Source organism: Podarcis vaucheri (assembly GCF_965113315.1).
Source record: "Podarcis vaucheri genome assembly, chromosome: 6".
Lineage (NCBI taxonomy): Eukaryota > Metazoa > Chordata > Lepidosauria > Squamata > Lacertidae > Podarcis > Podarcis vaucheri.
Window position 1 is genome coordinate 46,800,556 of NC_138764.1, and position 25,674 is coordinate 46,826,229.

At 42.7% G+C, this 25,674-nt stretch overlaps 2 protein-coding genes across 2 annotated transcripts in view; both read left to right on the forward strand.

Annotated features, from left to right (window-relative positions):
• LOC309534720 (uncharacterized protein) overlaps nt 1–13,088 on the forward strand; it is a 97,137-nt gene extending 84,049 nt beyond the window's left edge. Inside the window, exon 20 of the mRNA XM_082227030.1 lies at nt 12,096–13,088. The gene's annotated coding sequence lies outside the window, so the exon portion shown is untranslated. The remainder of the gene's footprint in view (nt 1–12,095) is intronic.
• Nucleotides 1,323–24,862, forward strand: LOC309534721 (uncharacterized protein). The gene is made up of 19 exons (XM_082227031.1): nt 1,323–2,092; nt 3,280–3,442; nt 5,646–5,795; nt 6,429–6,589; nt 7,629–7,820; nt 9,481–9,616; nt 9,935–10,122; nt 11,128–11,266; nt 11,919–12,089; nt 15,306–15,331; nt 16,114–16,326; nt 17,321–17,483; nt 17,602–17,751; nt 18,395–18,555; nt 19,611–19,787; nt 20,319–20,454; nt 21,526–21,713; nt 22,254–22,392; nt 23,618–24,862. Exons 1-19 carry the CDS (start codon nt 1,733–1,735, stop codon nt 23,791–23,793), a joined length of 3,189 nt encoding a protein of 1,062 aa, XP_082083157.1. The 5' UTR covers nt 1,323–1,732; the 3' UTR covers nt 23,794–24,862.
• Nucleotides 24,863–25,674: the final 812 nt, after the last annotated feature.

A 25,674-nucleotide genomic window follows, 5' to 3' on the forward strand; every position in this document is an offset into this window, starting at 1 on the left:
CCTGACATATGGTTGTCAAGCCTCTGCTTAAAGACCTCGTCTCACTCCTTGTGAACTGTTTCCAGGCTAGTGACTCAGGACTGATCTTTGACTACGATAACGGTAACCTTCCCCCCAGGACCAGCACAGTACAGTATGGACATTCTTGTATTAAATATGCAGGACCAAAATTAAGACCAGTGCTATATTTCTAGAAAAAGGAAGTGCCAGAACTCACAATCAACACCTCCCTTGTTCTCTTATAATGGCAATGGAGCCCACATGAAAGCAGGGGCATAGGAAGGGGGGGCAGGGGGCGGGTCACCCCAGGTACCATCATGGAGGGGGGTGACAAATGATCAAGGAACAATTACTGCCCTACTAGGGCAGTTCATAAAAAACTTTTTTTAAAAAAAAAAAAAAAGCCTGCTCCAAAGGTCCTGTCTTACTACATCAGGGATTATATAGCTCCATATAAAATTTCATGCATGTCAGTCAATATCTTGACCCTCCTCCACAAAAATAGCTGTTTACTTGGCCGTTTTCCTGTGTCGTGAAGGCTGAAATTTCAACAAAGCACATTCCTTTGCTAGACTTTTTTCGGCCACCTGCTAAAAGCATTATTCTTTAGGCAAGCATACCTAGATGCTTAGGAAGTTGAAGTAATTTTATTCTTGATATTTTAGCTTTTGTATGTTTTAAAGTAGGATTGTTAATTTTTCTTGATTTTACTGCTGTGGTGGTTTTTTGTTTTCGTAAACCACTTTGCATGTTTTTAAATAATAAATTTTATTAAATAAATAAACAATAAATATAAATAAAATAACACAATCCATTCTGTAGATATACGTATCTGTCTATAGTGGCCTACTTGTTATCAGAGGCTCAGAATCCACATTCCTTTGTAAGGAAACATGATATAACATAAAACCATTTCTGCAGGCAAAAATCAATCAATCAATCATTGGGTGGGGGGTGACAATAAATGTTCCGCACCAGGTACCACCTGACCTTCCTACACCTCTGTATCAAAGGTGCCGGAACTGAGTTCTGGTGAGTTCTGGCTGGGGAAAAAAAGCCCTGGCTAAGACTAGTACTACATGATATGGTAGCGCTCAATGGAACTCCCAAGAGCTGAGTTGCTGCTGCTTATGGGAGGGAGAGAAGCAACACTGCAGTGACGGAGCCAATCTGGTGCTCTTGGCAATGCATTTGCATTGCATCAATTTCTTCCCTTCTGCATGGTCTGCTGCTGGCTAAAACTGCCAGTACTAGAGGGCTCTGGCCCTCTGAATGATCCTTCTCCCATCATCCCTGTCTATTGGCCATACTGGCTGGGGCTGCTGGGAGTTGGAGACCGAAAATATCAGGAGAGGTACTGGTTCCCAGTCCCAGATCTAGTCGTACTGTTGCCAAAACAAAATATAATCTATGCAATATTGAACAGAAGGCGAGCATATAGACTCCTCTGGCCTCCTTAGCCAGAGGTCAGAGTTGCTGAAACTACCCCTGATCCAAACCTTTCAGGAGCAGAAGGCATCCTGCTTAGTGTAAGTTTTTATTTTCTTTATTGACAGTGCTTTGATTTGCACGGGGAGAAAACCCTTCTTGGAAATGTCATGAAGGAAATTAACCTTTGCTATTCCAAAGAAGTGAAAATAGGAAGGAAATATTTTAATTCCGATTGCTGCTCTTCCCCACTCTCTTTTTCCTGCTTGGTGGAATCATTCATTAGGTCATTTCCTGCCTCTTTATGGGCATGATGTACAGTAATATAGGCAGACTTTGCTCTCATTTCTGCAGGTGCATTAGCCAAGAACACAGGTGTGGCTGCTCTAGTGGGATCAGATTCAGGTTTCCCTCAGCAGACAGCAGACCAATCTGCAAAAGGAACACCTATGTGGGTTTGAAGATGCTGCTGCAGCTGCTCTCTGTCCTCTGGGAGGCCTTGTCCCTGCAGGTCGCTCTGGTGTTTCTGGCTACATTTCTACTTCTTGCTGATTACAAGAGAAATATTCGCCCAAGGAATTACCCCCCAGGGCCCATGCCTCTTCCTTTGCTGGGTAATATGCTACATGTGGATTTCAAGAAGCCTCACATTTCATTACAAAAGGTAAGGATGAAGGAAAAACCTATGGCATGAATTGAATACTACACTGCTGTGCCAGATTTGGGGTGGTGCAAGTGGTTCCCTGGCATAGGGCACTGAGCAAAGTGGGCAAAGAATTGAGAGGATCGATCATTGTGAAGATCCATTTATGTGTGCCAGATTTTGGTCACTCTCAGGGTGCCATACTACCAAAATATGCCCCTACATTGCACTGGAAAGGAGTGTAAGACCCTGGCTGGAGAAGCAGGTTGAGATGCTTCCAGGGTTAGCATCCTGATTCTGAGAGAGGTCAGCCTCATGTCTGCGAGGAGCCCATGTGTGGGGGCACCAAGAAAAATGCCTTTCTTTTTGTTTGTTCCCGGAATATGGTATCCAGAAGTGTTTTGCCTCTGAACTTTGAGGATCTATTTTATTCTACAGTTATTTGTAACAAATCTGGGTCTTACAACTGCCTTTCACTTACCGTGGTTGGCAGAGTATTTTTTGTTTGTGTTTGTATGTTTTGTTGCTCCTTGTCCTACCTTCCCCACTTTTATCTTTGCAACAACTCTGTGTGGTAGACTAGGCAAAGTTACTACATGCAAATAAGCAGCAACTCTTGTGAATACATTGCAGGTGGAGGATGAAGGGGGCCTGTCCATGTTATAGACCCTGGAAACCATTTTGGCATTTCTGATGTCCCCGATATATTTGATGGCAATCAAAGTTCCCTTCTTCCATATAGGCATTCAAGAAGCACCAAGCAGACAAATTAATATATAATATATAGAGAGGCTTGTTGGGTGTAGTGAAGGGTTAACCTTCTATGCCTCGTGCTTGAGGGGACGGGCTTACAAGGGAAGTAAGCCAGGACGTGAAGAAAGCAGCTTGGAATGTTGTGAACTGAGTGGAAATCGAAAGCATTCAGTTCAGCCGCTGCAAGGAGAGAGAGGAGGCAGAGAAAATGCAGCTTAATACGGATGGCTGTTGTGGATTGTAAATGCGCTATTTTGTTTCCAATAAAGAGATATAAGGACAGAAGAACCGTCTGGACTGATTTACTGCCCTTTTGACACACAGGCGCTGTGTAATTCTGCTAATTGCTTTATGATCGCTCCGAAGCCACACTGTGTAAACAGAAGCTGGGGAGGCTCGCAGAGGAAGCGTGGCTGGGCTATCATTTCTTACATTCTTCCTCAATCTCCATCCAGTTTATAGAAAAATACGGCAATGTCTACAGTCTTCAGGCTGGAAGCATGAGGTTTGTGGTTGTGAATGGATTGCATCTCGTGAAAGAGGTTCTTGTGCATCAGGGTGAAAACTTTGTAGATCGACCAAGTAGTCCTGGTACTCAGGAAATATTTGGGACATCTGGTAAGTTTCTTTTAATGTTGTCAATTATTTAGATAATTAAATAATTTCTTTTTATTTTTAATTTTTAATGGTCTGCATTGATTGGGGAACCTTTTAGATTATTCCTCAAGTTTAAATATTCAGGACTCATTGTTAGATCTTTCCTTAATCTTCTTTTTCATTCCTTGCATCTTTAAACTACTAGTAGTAAGATGTGTCATAAAAGTATACCTAATAAACTGTTTAGATTAACTGAACTCACTATTCAGTATTGAGTACTGAAGATAAACAGCTTGTAAATAAGAACATGGCATTATTATGGATGGAGGAATCTGTCGGTTTTTCTTTCAATGGGTTTTCCCATTCTTTCCATTTCTTTCTTCATTTTTCCATTCTTCAGTTTGAAATACTTACACATCAGTAACACTCCAGTTTGTGCATTGTTTCAGGAAGTGAGACTGAAGTAAGGTTACATTTAAATGCAAGCTGAACTGAATTTCTGTCCCATCGCTAGTAGAGATGGAATAATAGTGCTTAAGCATGAAAGGAACAGGTAATATCTTCTTCATAGTCATTTATCTGTTGTTGTTGTTGTTTAGTCGTTTAGTCGTGTCCGACTCTTCGTGACCCCATGGACCAGAGCACGCCAGGCACCCCTGTCTTCCACTGCCTCCCATAGTTTGATCAGATTCATGTTTGTAGCTTCAAGAACACTGTCCAACCATCTGGTAGTCTGTCGTCCCCTTCTCCTTGTGCCCTCCATCTTTCCCAGCATCAGGGTCTTTTCCAGGGAGTCTTCTCTTCTCATGAGGTGGCCAAAGTATTGGAGCCTCAGCTTCACGATCTGTCCTTCCAGTTAGCACTCAGGGCTGATTTCCTTAAGAATAGATACGTTTGATCTTCTTGCAGTCCATGGGACTCTCAAGAGTCTCCTCCAGCACCATAATTCAAAAGCGTCAATTCTTCGGCGATCAGCCTTCTTGATGGTCCAGCTCTCACTTCCATACATAACTACTGGGAAAACCATGGCTTTAACTATACGGACCTTTGTTGGTAAGGTGATGTCTCTGCTTTTTAAGATGCTGTCTAGGTTTGCCATTGCCTTTCTCCCAAGGAGAAGGCGTCTTTTAATTTCGTGACTGCTGTCACCATCTACAGTGATCATGGAGCCCAAGAAAGTAAAATCTCTCACTGCCTCCATTTCTTCCCCTTCTATTTGCCAGGAGGTGATGGGCCCAGCGGCCATGATCTTCATTTTTTTGATGTTGAGCTTCAGACCATATTTTGCGCTCTCCTCTTTCACCCTCATTAAAAGGTTCTTTAATTCCTCTTCACTTTCTGCCATCAAGGTTGTGTCATCTTCATATCTGAGGTTGTTGATATTTCTTCCGGCAATCTTAATTCCGGTTTGGGATTCATCCAGCCCAGCCTCTCGCATGATGCATTCTGCATATAAGTTAAATAAGCAGGGAGACAATATACAGCCTTGTTCCATATCCAGTTCTAACTGTAGCTTCTTGTCCCACATAGAGATTTCTCAGGAGACAGGTGAGGTGATCAGGCACTCCTATTTCTTTAATAACTTGCCATAGTTTGCTGTGGTCAATACAGTCAAAGGCTTTTGCATAGTCAATGAAGCAGAAGCAGATCCTGGAAAAAGGACTACAGTTCATAAGCCAACCTAAGGAGGGATAATGACGTTAACATAGCAAAATGAAACAAAAAGAAAAAAAATCTATTAACCATGAGGAAAGGAAGGGTGTGAATAATTACAGAAGGGGCTAGAGTGGGACCCCCATTTTAAATCTAAACCAGTTAATTCCAGGAAAAAAGAAAGCCTGAGTATTTTAAGGAGAGGAAGGAACAAAATATATTAACTGCATGACTTCTTCACCTGTCAGTATTTTTTTAATGCTGCTTTTCTATCGAGAGTTCCCACAGTGTTTAACAGGACAAAATAAAATTAGTATTAAAAATTCTACCCAAACAGTGAAACACACAAAAAGCATCAATGAAACAGCAGTAACAGCAAACAGCAGAATTCAGAGCAAACAGATAAAAGCCACCAGCACAAATTGGATAGTTTCTAATGCCTTGCAGTCTTTCCAAATGTCATCAGCAGGCAAGCAGAATAATGGAAAGCAAAGAGGAGTCCATCTTGGAATTAACAGGATTGCTAAATCTACTTACTTGCTCTACGTACTTATTACTCCTTCCCATCTAGGACTGGTCTTCTCTAATGGTCTCATCTGGAAACAACAAAGACGATTTGCCTTATCAACACTCAGAAACTTTGGTTTGGGCAAAAGGTCTTTAGAAGAAAGAATACAGGAAGAAAGCCGTTACTTAAAGGAAGCAATAGAAGCTGAGAAAGGTGAGAACCAGAGTCAACAATCCTGTGGCCCATCTATGATACTTACCTTAAGTTGCTGCTTTGTATGAACTAGGTTAAGACTACATCAGCTAGGTGCAAAGCTGTGTGGCATTATTTCTTCACACAAATGTAGCTCTGCTTGGACTGGAATGACCCTGTGATGGCAAAGGGGGTGTTGATAGGAAGCTCCACAGAGGCTCGTTGTGGTGCAGAAAAGTTCTAATGTGAAGCTCTGTGCGGGAACCTGCCATGGGAGCTAAAAGCCCCTGAACTAGAACAGAATAAGAACAAAGGTTGGGTTTTGAGGATATCTGCAGATTTTTGATAATTTCTACAACCAACCTCGCAAATAGAGTAGGGTTTGAAGTGCAATATTTTTGGTATATCAGTGTGTCTCTATACTGTCTCTGATGGGGACGGTCCTTATCCTTTTTGACAGCCATTGTTACAAAAATACCCTTTCCTGACCTCCTGCCTCTCAGATCAATATCACCATACTGCAGAATAATCATTGCCTATGGAGAATAAATACAAATCCTGCCTCATCAACATCCAACCACTTTCCCCGCTTTCTGTTACATGGAAGCTAGAAGCACCCCAATTCCTTCTGCACCATTTTTTCTCTCTCTCCAGGGCAGCCATTTGACCCTCACTTTCAGATTCATAATGCTGTTTCAAATATCATCTGTTCCATCACTTTTGGGGACCGCTTTGATTACCATGACAGCAGTTTCCATAATTTATTGCACCTGTTTGATGAGACAAACCACCTTCAGGGAAGTTTTTGGACTGTGGTAGGTCTTCTTTGAGTTCAACAGAATTGCTTTGATTCCAGACACATTCCCACATTCTTGCTGACTGTGCAATCATTTGCTTTGGGTCCTCCTGTTTCTTCATGTTCTCATTCCTGTTTTCTCCCTTACTATTCATTCAAGTCTCTTGACTCATCCATATTCCTTTGCCTTCTAGCTTTTTTTATCAAGGCACTAAAGACTTTTGTATTGTAATGTGTATTACAGCAGAGGTTGTGTTTTTAAGTGGCTGGAGGTATGTGCATATCCATTCCTCATACGCAGGTGTCTAGTGACCCACATCCAGTAGAGCTGTGGGCATGCTCTTAGCATTAGCAGAGTATCAGCAAAGAAGTGAGGCTGTAGGTATTTGGCATCACAAAAACTTCTTTATTTACAAAATATCAAAATAACAAACATGGCTGAGTGTGAGCAGCAGCTTCACACGTCTCCTATGTCTGAGTCTGAGTTCTGTTCTCACACTCATATCACTATGGAATGTAAACAGTGGATCACGAGATCCAGCAGCAAAAAGAGAATGAAATTACTAACAGGAGGGCTGTCACATGTGTGACTGAATAAAATCTCTGTGTATGTGAACAGGGTGTGACTTGATCCTACACAAACCTATTCTAATCTCTGAATGGAAGCCCCATGCAGATGCATAACATTAAAGGGAAATTCTACATGTTCATGACATGAGCAGGCATTGATAAAGGCCTTTTTCAAATGATGGCAATCATCTTCTTGAGAAGTCAATCAGTGAATTACAAGTTGTGTTCGTAGAACTAACCACAATGATGCCATTTGATTTGCAATCTGTACATTCTAACCAAGAAGTTAAGACATTGCCATGGGGTACCATCGTAAGCAGTGGTGAGTGCAATATTTGCTCTGGTTCCAAGAGAGTCTGCCATCTTTGAGCCTGTGCACACCAGCCTTTATTTCAGCTAGCTCCTTTCCCATGACAACGACATGATGTGAATGCTTTTTTGAGAGGGTTTTTCCTTCACATATATGATATTAGTGTTTGTTTCCTCAGCTGTACGATGCATTTCCTACTGTCATGAAGCACTTGCCAGGGCCCCATCAGACACTTTTTAAAAAATGGGGGCAGGTGAAATCCTTTGTGAGAGAAATCATTGAAAAACACAAAGAAGACTGGAACCCATCTGAACCCAGAGACTTCATTGACGCCTACCTAAATGAAATGGCCAAGGTGAGAGATGAAAAGGTAAAAAAGTATGTATCTTTAATAACAAAACAGTAGTAGAAGGCAGTGAAGCAATATTTAAAACCAGAACTAGTCATGTGGCTTGTCTGAATGGTCCTTAGTGCCTGACCATATTCTTTCTGTTGAATTTATGACTTCAGACAAAATACATTTCTGCATGCACAGAATATGAGGTCATGTATTTTGTGGGGAGACACCTCCCCACTTGTTCACTGCTGGGATTTCACCACTAGTCGGTGGTTTGTGAGAGCAAACAGTTGACATGACTAAAAGAATCTCTGCAGTGGAGGCATCTCATGACTAAAGGATTCAGTTGCCTGAATAAACCCAGACGAGGAATTATTGACCAGAACAAACCCAAACTTTATGCCAGCATCAGAGAGTCACAGGACTCTTGACTGGACCTTCCTATATGCAGGATTGTTGTTGTTTAGTCGTTTAGTCGTGTATGACTCTTCGTACCCCATGGACCAGAGCACGCCAGGCACTTCTGTCTTCCACTGCCTCCCGCAATTTGGTTTGACTCATGTTTGTAGCTTTGAGAACAGTGTCCAACCATCTTGTCCTCTGTCGTCCCTTCTCCTTGTGCCCTCCATCTTTCCCAACATCAGGGTCTTTTCCAGGGAGTCTTCTCTTCTCATGAGGTGGCCAAAGTATTGGAGCCTCAGCTTCATGATATGTCCTTCCAGTGAGCACTCAGGGCTGATTTCCTTAAGAATAGATACGTTTGATCTTCTTGCAGTTCATGGGACTCTCAAGAGTCTCCTCCAGCACCATAATTCAAAAGCATCAATTCTTCGGCGATCAGCCTTCTTGATGGTCCAGCTCTCACTTCCATACATCACTACTGGGAAAACCATGGCTTTAACTAAACGGATCTTTGTTGGTAAGGTGATGTCTCTGCTTTTTAAGATGCTGTCTAGGTTTGCCATCGCCTTTCTCCCAAGGAGAAGGCGTCTTTTAATTTCGTGACTGCTGTCACCATCTACAGTGATCATGGAGCCCAAGAAAGTAAAATCTCTCACTGCCTCCATTTCTTCTCCTTCTATTTGCCAGGAGGTGATGGGCCCAGTGGCCATGATCTTTGGTTTTTTGATGTTGAGCTTCAGACCATATTTTGCGCTCTCCTCTTTCACCCTCATTAAAAGGTTCTTTAATTCCTCCTCACTTTCTGCCATCAAGGTTGTGTCATCTTCATATCTAAGGTTGTTGATATTTCTTCCGGCAATCTTAATTCCGACTTGGGATTTATCCAGCCCAGCCTTTCGCATGATGAATTCTGCATATAAGTTAAATAAGCAGGGAGACACTATACAGCCTTGCCCTACTCCTTTCCCAATTTTGAACCAATCAGTTGTTCCATATCCAGTTCTAACTGTAGCTTCTTGTCTCACATAGAGATTTCTCAGGAGACAGGTGAGGTGATCAGGCACTCCTATTTCTTTAAGAACTTGCCATAGTTTGCTGTGGTCAATACAGTTAAAGGCTTTTGCATAGTCAATGAAGCAGAAGTAGATGTCTTTCTGGAACTCTCTAGCTTTCTCTAGAGGCAGGATTAGAGTCACTGAATCCCCTGGTGATCTCTTGACATGTGGGGCTGTCAGTAGGATGGTGTTTTTAATGACAGCTGAACTCCCTGGTGCATTTTCTTTGCTTTAAGGAGGATGCCCCTTCCAGTTTCCATGAAGAAAGCCTCCTACAATCAACACTGGATCTGTTTTCTGCTGGAACAGAATCAGTTTCTACAACCCTGCGCTGGGCTTTGCTCTACATGGCCATATACCCAGAAATTCAAGGTAGAACTGTAGTTGACTCATTTGCCTTTCATTACAGTCGGAATACTGCAGCTTCAGGTGGACTCGTCAGAAAACACACATTCCCCTCAATAAAAGAATGAAGTCTTAAGGCATTGCTGAAACTTGACTAGTGAAAGTCCTGTGTCCTTTTTCAGTTGAAGGGAATTTCACAAATGAGATACCGCTACTCAGGAGGGTCTATCCCTTGTCACCATCTACTGGGTACTAAGTGGTGGGACATCAAGATGCAGTTTCCTTGCAGATATTGGTTTATGTCTGTTCTCCTTGTATTGATAGCAGATTTTCTTTTCTCTGCAGCAAAAGTCCAAGCAGAAATAGATTCTGTGATTGGCCAGTCTCGCCAGCCAGCAATGGATGACAGGGACAGCATGCCGTATACCAATGCGGTTGTTCATGAAATTCAAAGAATAAGCAACACTGTGCCTGTGAATTCGCCCCGGATGACAACTAAGGACACTACACTCACTGGGTTTCATATTCCCAAAGTAAGTATTAAGATGATACAATGGTACCTTGGGTTAAGAGCTTAATTTGTTCTGGAGCTGCATTCTTAACCTGAAACTGTTCTTAACCTGAAGCACCATTTTAGCTAAGCGGGCCTCCCGCCTCTGCCGTGTGATTTCTGTTCTCATCCTGAAGCAAAGTTCTTAACCCGAGGTACTATTTCTGGGTTAGCAGAGTCTGTAACCTGAAGCGTCTGTAACTTGAAGCATCTGTAACCCGACGTACCACTGTATACCATTCTTATTTTCCTTTCCTCTTCCTTCAAGATACAAAAACTTGCAGCCAGAGTTCTAAATGAGGGTTGGCCAACATGAGGTCCTCCAGATGTTGTTCAAGTCCAACTCTTTCCAACCTGAGCCAGCATGAGCAATAGGCAAGAATGGTTGGACTTGGATCCAGGAGGCTCAGTACTGCTGTAGATAGTTGCACAGATAAAAACACAAAGAGTTCTCTGCCAGTTTAATCTACTATCTTCTCTTCTTTTTCTTTGAGAGGAAACCATATTGATTCCCAACCTGACTTTGAATGTCTTTTAAAATCTATATTGGAACTGTGCTTTTGTGGGACTTCATTGGATGAATTACTTAATAATGAGAAGTAAATATTGTTTTCAGAACATATCCTTGCTCTGTCAGGGGATAGAGGCTTAGTTACTGCTATAATTTCAAAGAGAATACAGTGGTACCTCTGGTTACGAACTTAATTCATTCCGAAGGTGTGTTCTTAACCTGAAACTGTTCTTAACCTGAGGTACCACCTTAGCTAATGGGGCCTCCCGCTGCCACCACGCCACTACTGTGTGATTTCTGTTCTCATCCTGAGGTAAAGTTCTCAACCCGAGGTACTACCTCCTTGTTAGTGGAGTCTGTAACCTGAAGTATTTGTAACACAAGGTGTTTGTAACCCAAGGTTACAAACAGAAGGTTACAAACTCGAAAGCGCCTTGTCATTTTTATCTACTTTCTTCTCTGCTTCTCCTTTGCCAGGGAACCATAATGCTCGCCAATTTGACCTCTGTGCTGTTTGACAAGGATGAGTGGGAAACACCCAATGAGTTTAATCCTGGCCATTTCCTGGAAAATGATCAGTTCATGAAAAGGGAAGCGTTCTTGCCATTCTCTGCAGGTAAAAAAGTTCATGGGCTGCTCATCAGAACTGCAACAGTGACAATATGATGGTGATTTGGTTGCTGAGAGCCTTGTGTATTGCTGGGGTTACCACCCTATTGGGACCAGTGGTCACATTTGGGATTTTGAGGAAGTGCTCTGTGTGCATGTCACAAAATGGCTGCCATGGGAGGTGGGATGTTACATGAAATGGTGTTGATATACTCCCCCCCTCCACCCAGTAAGCAAGAAGTTTGGATTTTTTAAGGGAATATTTACTGGGACCTTTCTCAGCTGCCCTAGAACAGAAACCTACTTCCATCTGGATCTTGAGCAACTAACTCTGTTTGCCACACCCTTAGATAAGCTATATGCAGATTAGGGAGATTCCTAATAAAATAAACATGAAATTGAAATTTTCTCCAAAACTACATATGAGAGAAATTTATGTTAATTGAAATGTATCTATTCCAAATTCTCAAAAACCAGGATCATATTTGTTCAGTGTTCCCATTTGCTTCACTAGGGAATGCAGAGGACTGATTTTTATCTTTATTTTGCAACAACATACTGTTTTAAAGTATTCGTTCTCTCAGTGTTGTTTTAAACTGTGCAGCTGTTTACTGTAGCAAAAGCTCTCCACTGAAACAGTCTTTTTCTCCCTCTTCCAGGAAAGCGAGCTTGTCTGGGAGAGCAGTTGGCGAGGACTGAGCTCTTTCTTTTCTTCACTGCCCTAATTCAGAAATTCACTTTCCAAGCTCCGAAGAATGAGACATTAAGCCGGGAATATAGGATGGGTCTGACATTGTCTCCCCTGCCGTACCGGATATGTGCATTCTCTCGCTAAGGGGACCCATCTTATAGCATTGCCATTTCTTTAAAAAGTCGGATTAGTTTGTGGGGCAGAAACACGCCTGTGGCTTAGTATTAATTATGTTAAGCCAGAATTGATTAGGACTTAACCCAAGTAAGCAGGGTTGGAATTGCAGCCTGTACCTTTAAAAAAAGTGCATTCAATTCACATTTCCCTCCTCAAGGAATTCAGGCAACTATAACTTAAGGCTGCTGGGAATTGTAGCTCTCTGAAGGGTAAACTACATTTCCCATGATTCTCGGGGGGGGTGTATGTATGCAAATAATATTGTTTCATTGGTGAGGATCCAAATTCTATCCCCCCGCTTCTTGGTCAGGCGGTCTATCCCCCATCCCACTATTTTCAATATTATTATGTCCTGGTTGTAGTGAAGAAAAGGCATTGCTTGCTCTAATGGAATTCCTGCCTATGTTTATAAAATTAGAAAATGTTGCTTTGAAAATATTGTTACATAACCAATTCATAAACTCATAGAATTTCAGAGTTGCAAGGGACCCCAAGGGTAATCTAGGGCTGCCATATATCTGGGTTTTCCCGGACACATCCAGGAATTGGGCTGCAAAATGATGTCTGGGCAGATTTTTGCTGAATTGGCAAAATGTTTGAGAAAAATAGGGGCACTTTTTAAAACAATAACAACAACAAAATTTATAGATCCCCATCTTAAAGTAAACAACCCCCCCCAAAAAAAAAGCTCAACAACTTAACGCTGGGGAATATGGTCAACCCCCCTATCTTTCACACAATGTGGGGCTCAAACCCATGAGCCTGAGATTATCTTTGTTCTGTATTGCTGGCCCAAACCCCAAGGCAGATTTTAAATGTGCTTCTAAATATAGTAAAATTGGTGGGTTAAGCATAAAACTCTTGAGTTGTATGGTGGACAATGAATATTCCCTAGGTTTTATTATTTTCCAAAAACAATTTTGTTGTTCTTTAATAAACATGGTGGATAACAAGGTGAAAACTGAGTCTGCAAAGTGTTTTCCATGAAAATCGTTAAAAGTGTCAATTTGGCTGTCAGGGAGCACATATTGCTGATACTCACAGGGGCAGGGGCAGAGGAGAATGTCAGAAGATGTATGCTCCCTTTCCATCAGTCCTATTGTGTCCAGTTGAAAACATTCAAGCAGAAATTTCCTGGGGATATTGTGCCTGCAGTTCTTTGGGAGTCTTGGGCTTGATGTATGCTTGGCCTGAACCAATCTCTCCTGTGGTGTTCTTTGGGAGAAGGAACATGGAGTCTTAAGGCCTTTGAACAACTATTATTGAATAATAAAGGCTTACTCTCAGTTCTTTCTAAAATTATATTGGATGCCACTCTAGGTGGACCTGCTGGTGAGAAGTTGTGCTGGGAACAAAATATCCACTTTCGCTCAGTGATCGAGACTGGGAGGCTTTGTGGTGGAAATTGCCTTATAAATCAGTCTTTGCTTCTGTGAGGGAATTATCTTTGAAAGTATTGCACAGCTGGTATTTGACACCCAGGTATTTGACCCACACTGCAACAGTTTCCTCCCCCCTCTGTTGGATGGTCAGTGTCACCAGGTGGACATGTATTGATACATGTGGGTTTGGGGGAGAAGGAGCTTATAGAAATCTCTCAAATAATGCAACAGGATGTGCTCCTTACCCCAGGTTTGGCAGTACTGAAACTAACAATTCAAACTGGGTTTTAAAGAACAATGAACTTATTGTCCACCTGGTCACAAGAAGATGAATAATAATGAAAGTTACCGTATTTTTCGCTCTATAACACGCACCAGACCATAACACTAACGTAGTTTTTAGAGGAGGAAAACAATAAAAAATATATTCTAAACGAAATAGTGGATATATGATTTTTGTGGTTCATGCTGTGGCCACAGACATGTGATCTGACAAGGAGTTTGGAGTAGCCCAATGCAAAAATCCTGAGGATCCATGTGGATCCATTCTTTGTAACCACGAAGGGAGGAAGGAAGTGGAACCATGGATCCTCTGCTCACGACTGCAGCAGATCCCCCCTGCCACCCGCAGGCATTCGCACCATAACACGCACAGACATTTCCCCTTACTTTCTAGGAGGAAAAAAGTGAGTGTTATGGTGCAAAAAATACGGTATTTCGTTTTGTTCTGGGGAAAGAATTTTTCTGACCATCACTATTTCTTCTGTGAAATAGGTATATCTTGGTCCCCACAATAGTTTCAGAAGTACCCCTGGGCCCTGAAAGGTGGGAGCCTCTGGTTTCCACAGCAACATTTTAGCGACTGGGTGCTTTCATACTTGACCTCCCCGAGCAGAAGTCCATGGTGTTGCAGCTTGCAGCCATTGATCCTCCACGTGCGCAGAGGCAGGAATAAGGACTTGCCATTCAGCTCCACTGTAGACACAATTCCACCTGGCCACCTGATTATCATCAATTTTAGTATTTAAGTATTTGTATTTAAGATGGGGAACCAAGGCTAAGAGATCATGGCTTGGCTAAGAGTAGAACTAGATGGTATGGTAGCACTCACTGGACCTCCCAAGAGCTCAGTTGCTGCTGCTTACTGGGAGGGAAAAAATCAACACAGCAGTGATGTTAGTGTGCTGTAAACACACTGATGGAGCCAATCCAGAGCTCCTGGTAATGTGTTTGCCTTGCACCAACTTCTCTTCTCCACATGGCCTGCTACTGGAGAAGACTATCTAGTACTAGAGGGCTCTGGCCCTCTGAATGATCCTTCTCCCATCATCCCTGTCTATTGGCTATACTGGCTGGGGCTGCTGGGAGTTGGAGACCCAAAACAGCTGGAGAGGTACCAGTTTCCAGTTCCAGATCAAGTCATTCTGTTGCGGGAACAAAATGTAACCTATGTAATATTGAACAGAAGGCAAGCAGGTTGACTCCTCCGGCCTCCTTAGCCATTGGTGATAGCTGTTGAAATCACCACTGGTCCAAATGTGTCAGGAACAGAAGTCATCCTCCTTCGTAAAAGTTTTAAATTTCTTTATTGACAGTGCTTCGATTTGCACTGCCAGAAACGCCTTCTTAGAAATGTCCGGAAGGAAAGTAACCTTTACAGTTCCTAAAAAGGGAAAACAGGAAGGAAATATCATAACTCTTCCCCCTTGGTAGAGTTACTCATTAAGTCATCACCTTGCCTATTTGTGGGCACGATACATAACAATACCTGTGGACTTTGCCCTCATTTCCTGTAGGAGTATTAGCCACGCGGGCGGGTGTGGTAACGTGCCTCTCGCTAGACCTCCCAAGAGCTGAGTTGCTCCTGCTTACTGGGAGGGGGGAAAGCAACATGACGGTGATGTTGGTGTGCTGTAAACACACTGATGGAGCCAGTCCAGAGCTCCTGGCAATGCATTTCCATTGCACAAAATTTCCCCCTTCTACATGGTCTGCTACTGGCTAAAACTATCTTAGTAATAGAGGGCTCTCCATTGATCCCTGACTGTTGACCATACAACCTAGAGCTGTTGGGAGTTGGAGACCAAAAACATCTGGAGAGGTGCTGGTCAGTCTGTTGCCAAAGCAAAATCTAACGTATGCACTACTGAACAGAAGGCAAGCAGGTTGACTTCTCTGGATCCTTAGGCAGCGGGCAGAGCTGCTGAAACTACCACTGGTCCAAACATGTCAGGAACAGAAGACATCCTCCATAGTAAATGTTTTTAATTTCTTTATGGACAGTGCTTTGATTTGTAGTGGCAGAAAACCCCTTAGAAATGTCATGAAGGAAAGTATCCTTTACTGTTTCACAAAAGTGAAAACAGGAAGGAAATATTCTAATTCAGAAAGCGGCTGTTCTCCACTCTCTTCCCCGCCCCCCTTGGTATAGTGAGTCATTAAGTCATCTCCTTCCTGCCTCTTTGTGGGCGTGATATATAATATATACAAACTTTGCCCTTATTTCAGGAACTTTAGCCAAGAGGGCGGGTGTGGCTGCTGTAGTGGAGCCGCATAAAGTTTCCCTTGACACACAACAGACGGTTCTGACATAAGAACACCTAGGTGGGTTTGAAGATGCTGCTCCAGTTGCTTTCTGTCCTCTGGGAGGCCTTGTCCCTGCAGGTTGCTCTGGTGTTTCTGGCAACATTTCTACTTATTGCTGATTACAAGAAACAGATTGGTCCAAGGAATTTCCCCCCAGGGCCATGGCCTCTTCCCTTTGTGGGTAACATGCTGCATACGGATTTCAAGAAGCCTCAGATTTCAGTAGGAAAGGTAAGGATGGAGGAAAGGGCTTTAGGGTGGTGTGGGACATTTCTCCCTATAAGATGCCCAGCCAACTGGGCGCAAAATTGAGAAGATCCATTGGGGGGTACCAGATTTGGGCCTCACTCACCACCTAATAGCTATTTGTAACAAATCTGTGTCCTTAACTCCCATTTGCTTTCTATGGCTGGCAGAATATTGTCGGTGTGGGTGTGTATGTGTATGTATGTGTTGTTGTACATTGCCCTACCATCACTCCCCATTTGTCTTTGCAACAGCTTTGTGTGGTAGACTGGGCTAAGTTATAGGTAAAGGTAAAGGGACCCCTGACCATTAGGCCCAGTCGTGACCGACTCTGGGGTTGTGGCGCTCATCTTGCTTTATTGGCTAGGGAACCGGCGTATAGCTTCCAGAGCATGAGGCCAGCATGATTAAGCCGCTTCTGGCGAACCAGAGCAGCACACGGAAATGCCATTTACCTTTCCGCTGGAGCAGTACCTATTTATCTACTTGCACTTTGACATGCCTTTGAACTGCTAGGTTGGCAGGAGCGGGGACTGAACAATGGGAGCTCACCCCATCGCAGGGATTCGAACCGCCGACCTTCTGATCGGCAAGCCCTAGGCTCTGTGGTTTACCCCACAGCGCCACCCACGTCCCTAGGCTAAGTTACTACATTCAAATAAGCAGCAAGTATTGTGAACAGGTTGCAGGTGAAGAATGGAGGGGGCCTGTCCATTTACAGCCCCTTGAAACCATTTTGGCAACTCTTATGTCCCTGATATATTTGACGGCAATCAAAGTTTCCTGGGGGGGGGACTATGTTGTGTGGAGCCCCCAAACTACACATGTGTCTGCACTTTATAGTTTTGACAATTCAGGCAGTGACTCTGTTTTTTATATACAATTATATAGTAATGTTGATACATCTTCTCCAGATAGTATTCTGTAATGGACTTTGGCTAGTACACTAAAGCTTATTCACCTTACTGTCTCCATTCAGCTTGCAGAAAAATATGGCAATGTATTCGGCCTTCGTTATGGAAGCACAAGGGTTGTGGCTGTGAATGGATTACACCTGGTGAAAGAGGCGCTTGTCCATCAGGGAGAATGTTTTGTAGATCGACCAAAAGCCCCTGTTGTTGATAAGTTATTTGGGTCACTTGGTAAGTTTCAGTTACTATGGTCAATGATTTGGATGATTAAAATTCCTTTTTTAATGATATGCACTGATTGCTAAATCTACTTACTTGCTGTACGTACTTATTACTCCTTCCCATCTAGGGCTGGTCTTCTCTAATGGTCTCATCTGGAAACAACAAAGACGATTTGCCTTATCAACACTCAGAAACTTTGGTTTGGGCAAAAGGTCTTTAGAAGAAAGAATACAGGAAGAAAGCCGTTACTTAAAGGAAGCAATAGAAGCTGAGAAAGGTGAGAACCAGAATCAATAAACCTGGGGCATATTTACGCTGCTATTTTCTATGAACAAGATCAAAAATACATTAGCCAGGGTGCAAAGCTCTTTAGCATTATTTCTTCACGCAAATGTAGCACTGCTTGGACTGGAATGACCCTGTGATGGCAAAGGGGGTGTTGATAGGAAGCTCTTTGTGGTGCACAAAAGTTCTAGTGTGAAGCTTTGCGCTGGAACCTCAAGGCCCCTGAGCTAGAACAGACTTAAGAACAATGATGGAGTGTTTGGGCTGAGAAGATGTGCAGATTTTGTTGATTTGACAACCAACATCACAAATAGAATAGGGTTTGAAGTGCAATCATTTTGGTATATTTTGGTATGTACTGTCTTGGATACTGTCTGTACCCTTTTTGACAGCCATTGTTACAGAATAATCCTTGTCTATGGAGAATATAAATACTCACTTGAAAATATAAATAGATCTCAGAGTCCTGGGTGTCCCAGGTTAAATTACAGGATATGATGTTAATACCGATGCTTTCTTTGGCTAAAACAAATTCTACCCCTTCCACACTCATCCACTTTCCCCTCCTTCTGTTTTGTTATATGGAAGCTAGAAGCACCCAAATTCCTTCTGCACCATTTTCTCTCTCTCCCCAGGGCAGCCATTTGACCCTCACTTTCAGATTAATAATGCTGTTTCAAATATCATCTGTTCCATCACTTTTGGGGACCGCTTTGAATACCATGACAATCGCTTCCAGAAGCTACTGCACTTGCTTGATGAGGCATTGCTTATTCAGGGAAGTGTTTGGAGTATGGTAGGTCTTCTCTGAGTTCTTTTGCATATAACAACAACACAGTTGCTTGGGCTCCAGTCACATTCCCACATTATTGCTGACTGTGAAATCATTTGCTTTGGTCCTCCTGTTTCTTCATGTTCAGATTTCTGTTTTCCCCATCCTGTTCATTCAAGCATCTTGTTCCATCCATTTTCCTTTGCTCCCTAGTGTTGTTTATAAAAGCACTGAAGATGAAAAGGTTGGGATGTGTTCAGTAACGTAAAGTGGGAGGCCAAATCATGTGTTACAGCAGAGATCATATTTTTAATGGGGAGAATAACATGTGTGGCTGAATAAAATCAAGGTGTGTGAACAGAGTGAGGCCATCACAAATTATATACATAGAGTGAGCTGCCATTGTTCTGTCCCAGCTTCTGCCAACCTAGCACTTCGAAAGAATACAAGTAGATAAATAGGTACCGTTGTGGCAGGAAGGTAAACGGCATTTCTGTACGCTCTGGCACTCATCATGGTGACCTGTTGCACCAGAAGTGGTTTATTCATGCTGGCCACATGACCCAGAAAGCTGTTTGTGGAGAAATGCCAGCTGAAAAGCAAGATGAATGCTGCATCCCATAGTCACCTTTGACTGGACTTAACTGTCCAGGAGTCCTTTGCCTTTACATGGATTAATTCTACACATACACCACTTACAATCTGTGTGTGAAGATGGATATCATTAAAGGGAAAATCTACATATTCATGAGATAAGCTGCCATTGATACATACAATTTTCAAAATGGTAATCATCTTCATGGGAATTACAAGTTGTGCTTGTAGAACTAACCACAATTTTGCCATTTGATTTGCAATCTGTACATTCTAACCAAGAAGTTAAGACATTACCATGGGGTCCCATCATAAGCAGTGGTGAGTGCAATATTTGTTCTGGTTCCAAGAGAGTCTGCCATCTTTGAGCCTGTGCACACCATCCTTTATTTCTGCTAGCCTCTGTCCCATGACAGCAGCATGATGTGAATGTTTTTGAGAGGGTTTTCCCTTCACATATGTGATGTTAGTGTTTGTTTCCTCAGCTGTACAATATCATTCCCTCTGTCATGAAATACCTGCCAGGGCCCCATCACACACTTTTTAAAAAATGGGAGCAGTTGAAATCCTTTGTGAGAGGAATCATTGAAAAACACAAAGAAGACTGGAACCCATCTGAACCCAGAGACTTCATAGATGCCTACCTAAATGAAATGGCCAAGGTAAGAGTAGTAAAGGACAAAATGTATATGTATATATTTAATAATAAAATAGTAGCAGAAGGCAGAGAAACAATATTAAAACCAGAACTAGTCTTGTGGTTTGTCTGAGTTGCCCCTAATGGCTGACCACATTTCAATATTTCCATTGAGTTTATGACTTCAGACAAAATATATTTCTGCATGCACAGGTCAATATATTTTGTGGGGAGACACCTCCCCACTTGTTCACTGCTGGGATTTCACCACTTGTCTGTGGTTTGTGAGAGCAAACAGTTGACGTGACTAAAAGAATCACTGCCTCAGTTGTCTGAATAAACCTTCTCTAAGGCTTTGGCGTCCTTGACCAGAACAAACCCATACTTTATGCCAGCATCAGTGATTCACAGGACTGTTGCCTTGAGCTTCCTAAATCCTGGACACTTTTCAGGAGTAGAGCCCTTGCCTCCCCTAGTGATCTCTTGACATGTGGGTCTGACAGTAGGATGGTGTTTTTAATGGCTGCTTAACTCCTTGGTGCATTTCTGTTTTAAGGAGGATTCTGCTTCCAGTTTCCATGAGGAAAACCTCCTACATTCAGCACTGGATTTATTTCTTGCTGGAACGGAAACAACTTCTACAACCCTGCGTTGGGGTTTGCTGTATATGGCCATTTATCCAGATATTCAAGGTAGAACTGTAGTTGGCTCATTTGTCTTTCCTTACTTTGTTTTGTATACAGTGGTGCCTCGCAAGACGAAAAGAATCCGTTCCGCGAGTCTCTTTGTCTTGCGGTTTTTTCCATCTTGCGAAGCAAGCCCATTAGCGGCTTAGCGGATTAGCGCTATTAGTGGCTTAGTGGGCTTAGCGGATCAGCTGATAAGCGGCTTAGCGGATCAGCTGATAAGCGGCTTAGCGGATCAGCTGTTAAGCGGCTTAGCGGATCAGCTGATAAGCGGCTTAGCAGATCAGCTGTTAAGCGGCTTAGCAGCTTGGGAAAAAGGGGGGAGGGAAAAAACCCCACAGGAACTGGCAAGACATTTTCGTCTTGCGAAGCAAGCCCATAGGAAATTCGTTTTGCGAAGCACCTCCAAAACGGAAAACCCTTTCGTCTAGCGGGTTTTCCGTCTTGCGAGGCATTCGTCTTGCGGGGCACCACTGTATAACAAAGGCCTACTGAAAGCAAACATCAAAATATAATCTTATCATTAGATGCTGAAAAGGTCTTTGACAAAATATATAAACAGTATATGGTGGCTGTACTAAACTAATGGTGGCTGGATTTCCTTTGGAATGCAAAAAATGGATTAAGATATTATGCGATTTGCCCACATCTAGACTAAATGTAAATGCCATGTTTTCTGCTACTTTAGAGGAACTAGACAAGGATTTCCCTTTTCACTGTTACTTTTCAATATTTACATGGAACCCTTAGCTTGCTCAACATGAGTAGATCTACAGAGTAGTACATAATTCAGTTGAATACAAATTGGTTTTATTTACAGATGATATTCTTTTGTTTACTTCTAAATCCTCGTTTGCTGATGCAGATCATGGGGGCCTTTCCTAAAATAACAGGATACTCTGCTGACTGGTCCAAATGAAAATTGATTGCAATAAGTGAAAATTTGGTTACCCATCCATTTAAGGAGTATCAATTCTGTGTCTGCTTAAATCCGTTAAATATTATAGATGGGCCATCCCTACAGATCTTAGAAAAAGTCTATCCTTGTGTTCATGGGAGATTTTATTTTGTTTGCAGCAAAAGTCCAAGCGGAAATAGATTCTGTGATTGGCCAGTCTCGCCAGCCAGCGATGGATGACAGGGACAGAATGCCATACACCAATGCAGTTGTTCATGAAATTCAAAGAATAAGCAATATTATACCTTTGAATGTGCCTCGGTTGACAACAAAGGACACTACACTGGCTGGGTTTCATATTCCCAAAGTAAACATTAAGAAGATATACCTTTCTTATAAGCCTTTCCTCTTCTCTAGAGATGTGAAAACTTGATGCCAAAGTTCTAAGTCAGGGATAGCCAGTGTGCTGCTCCCAAAATGCTGTTGAACTCCTTCTGCTTGAGCCAGCATGGCCACTGGGCAGGGTCTGGGGTGTTCTTTGGGCACATCAAGTTCTGGAGTGGAGGGAAGGGGTTATGGCTAGATAGACTTTTGGTTCTTTCCAACCCCTGGCAAAAATGGATTCCAAGCGCAGTCTGTACCATTTGCATGGATCGCTAGTTACTTTCTTTTCTTTTCGCTTTGTTAAAAATGACCATTACTTATAACCCAAACTGCAACACCTGGCATCTGGTGTTTCCTATCCTACTTTGAATATATTTTAAAATCTAACCTGTGTTTTCAAAACATCCTTTCTGAGTTGGACTTGGATCTAGGAAGCTTAGTACAGCTTTAGTTGCACAGATCTAAACAGAAAGATTTCTCTGCTCGTTCTAATCTGCCGTCTTCTTTGCTTCTTCTTTGTCAGGGAAGCTTCTTGGCCACCAACTTGACCTCACTGCACTTTGACGAGGATGAGTGGGAGACACCCAATGTGTTTAATCCTGCTCATTTCCTAGAGAATGGTCAGTTCAGGAAAAGGGAAGCGTTCCTGCCATTCTCTGCAGGTAACAAAAGTTGATCCATGGCTCCTTAGAATTGCAACAGAGACTGCATGATGATGGCTTGGTTGCTTGGAGCCTGGTGTACTACAGGGGTCGCCTCCCTATTGGGGCCTGTGGTCACATTTAGGATTGGGAGGAAGTACTGCGGATGCAGGGGACGCGGGTGGCCCTGTGGGTTAAACCACAGAGCCTAGGACTTGCTGATTGGAAGGTTGGCGGTTCGAATCCCCGTGATGTGGTGAGTTCCCGCTGCTCGGTCCCTGCTCCTGCCAACCTAGCAGTTCAAAGCACGTCAAAGTGCAAGTAGATAAATAGGTACCGTTCTGACAGGAAGGTAAACGGCATTTCCGTGCACTGCTCTGGTTCGCCAGCAGCGGCTTAGTCATGCTGGCCACATGACCCAGAAGCTGTACGCAGGCTCCATCAGCCAATAAAGCGAGATGAGCACTGCAACCCCAGACTTGGTCACGACTGGATCTAATGGTCAGGGGTCCCTTTACCTTTACCTTTACTGTGGATGCAAGTCACAAAATGGCTACCATAGATAAGGTTACCAGATTTTTTTCAATGAATCCGGGGACACTTTTCAACTTCCTACTAAATAGATGGATTTTGTCAGGGGACTGATTTATAAATCCAGGGACTGTTCCCGGGAAGCGGGAATGTCTGGTAACCTTACCATAGGAGGTGTGAAGTTACACAAAATGGTGTTTCTATACTCTTCCCCTCCCCTCCCCCCCACCCAGTAAGCCATGTGGATTTTGAGGGGAATATTTGCAGACATTTTTCTCAGGTGCCATAAGTGGCACAGGTGCTCCACAAGTGGACACCAGCTGATGTATTTTTTCATAGTTTCCCCAAGGAAGAGAAACCCAGTTCCATCTTGAACTTGAGGAACTGTTTGCCCACACCCTTAGCTAAGATATATGCAGATTAGGTAGATTCCTAATAAAATATAATTCAAATTGGTTTTTTTCTCCAAAACTGCATATGAGATAAATTTATGTAATTCAAATATATCTATTCCAAATTCAGTAAAACCATGATCATATTTGTTCAGTGTCCCCATTTGCTTAACTAGGAAGTAGGAGCGACTTCTATATTTATTTTGCAACAACATAATTATTTTTTAAATTATTTGGTCTGCCCGTGTTGTTTAAATTGTGCCACTCTTCACAGTAGCAAAAGCTCTCGACTGAAAGTCTTTTTCTCCCTCACCCCCTTCTAGGAAAGCGAGCTTGTCTGGGAGAGCAGCTGGCGAGGACCGAGCTCTTCATTTTCTTCACTGCCCTAATTCAGAAGTTCACATTTCAGGCTCCAAAGGATGTGACATTAAGCTGTGAATTTAGGATAGGTCTGACCGTGTCTCCCCTGCCATACCGGATATGTGCATTCTCTCGCTAAGAGGGCCCACTTTACATCATTGCCATTTCTTCAATAAGTAGGATTAATTTATGGTGTAGGAACGGAACTTTGGCTTAATCCAAATTGATTGATTTGAATAACAGAATTTGAATGAGGGGGTGGAGCGGAGATAGCAAACAAGAAGTGAAACTAGACAAAGAGTCCTGTTTTCCTTTCCTCCCTCACAATGCAGTAGTTTCAGTGTTTCAGCTTCATTCTTAATCTAGCTGAGTAGACTTGTGTACATTGTAAGGTCAGTTAACTATCCAGGCAATTCTCTTTGAGTGCCTGGACTTTGACATCCACCCACCCACTACTTATTTGCACAGAACAGTTTCTAGGGAATACTTATCTGAGGTGTGTCCATGCAAGTTAACACAGACAACTGGAATTAGCAGCTCTTTAGGACCCTGGGGTGTTTCTATCACCAGGTGTCCCAAACATCTCAGATTGGCTGAAAGCATAGAAGCAGGTGTTGCTTGTTTTACTCTCTCTTTCTTTGGGAGAGAGAACAAATGGCTTGCTGCTTTTACCCCCTTTCCTTTAAGGAAGGTCAAGACAATGGTGGGGTCCCCTAGCTGACACTGGTCCAGTTCAAAAGAGCGTAGAGCACACATCTTCCTGCATGGCTCTGACCCGTCTTGTCCAGGAGGAAGACAGCTGGTAGGTGCTGCTGCTGCTGCTGCAGGGGGGCTTCAAAATGGGGGGCTCCTGGGAGGTTGTGGGCTTATGCTGGCCCTAGCAGTGGTGAGAAAAAGGTATTGCTTTCCTTGAAAGGATATGTGTGATCACAACTGAAGATAAAAATCTAATGGAATGCTCAACATATGTTTATAAAATCAAAATGCAAAGTTTAATTGTTCTTCTAAATATCCTAAGGTAAGGTAAAAAGGTAAAGGACCTCTGGATGGTTAAGTCCAGTGGAATTTGACTATGGGATGCGGCGCTCATCTCTGCTTTCAGGTTGCTCAGAGTTGGATTGTAGTCAATGGATTTTCCACAGGTTATATTGTTTTTCAGAAGCATTATTGTTGTGATTCAATAAACATAGTGGATAACAAGGTTAAAACTGAGTCTGCAAAGTGATTTCCATGAAAATAGTTAAAAGTGGCAATTTGGCTGTTAGTGGGAAATTGCAAGTTTAAACCACAAGGGACTATTAGTTCCACGTTATACTGCGACATCATCTGCTATAAACATAGCAATTGCTAAAGACTGACTGATTTTGTAGCTCTGTTTCATTTCTAATTAATGAATGGTGTCCTAAAGTGAAATTCCCACAGCCGGGCTCTATTCTGTTAAGCTAAAAGCAACACAAACAATTGTAAAAGATGGACCATTCACTGGGACTACCGGCTTGTTACTCAGAGGGATTTAGATAGAAATAGCTTGTAGCTGCAAACATGAAATATCTTAACAAGTAAGGACCAGGATTTGGGAAGGCCTTCCTTTCTTTGCCTGACTTTTCATTTGAGTGCAGAGTTCTTCAGTCATGGGTCTCTGTATGTTGCTGTACTACAATTCCCATCATGCACACCTGGCTTAATCAATGAGCAAGGATGATTGAAGCTGTGATCCAGCAACATTTGAGGCTACTTTAGCATGCATTGCTGTCATTCACAGGGCAAGCAGCAATGTCACTCAGAAGACATGCCCTCTTTCTATCAGTTCTACTGAGTGCAGCTTTACAAAGTCCAGTCGAAAAAGTTGAAGCAGATGTTTAGTGGGGCTGTTGTGCCTGCACTTCTTGGAGAGTCTCGGGCTAGATATATATCTTGAGCCAACTTCTGCTCTAGTGTTTTTTGGAAGAAGGAACTCAGAGTCTTAAGCCCTTTGAACAAATATGATTGAATAATGATGGTGTGGATAAAGGTTGACTCT

Bases quoted from the DNA above. Each gene is read 5' to 3' on its own strand.
- LOC309534721 (XM_082227031.1), top strand. From the start codon at position 1,733: ATGGGCATGATGTACAGTAATATAGGCAGACTTTGCTCTCATTTCTGC. The intron at 5,796-6,428 runs GTGAGAACCAGA...CTCTCTCTCCAG, and splicing joins AGCAATAGAAGCTGAGAAAG to GGCAGCCATTTGACCCTCAC. The intron at 20,455-21,525 runs GTAGAACTGTAG...TTTTGTTTGCAG, and splicing joins CATTTATCCAGATATTCAAG to CAAAAGTCCAAGCGGAAATA.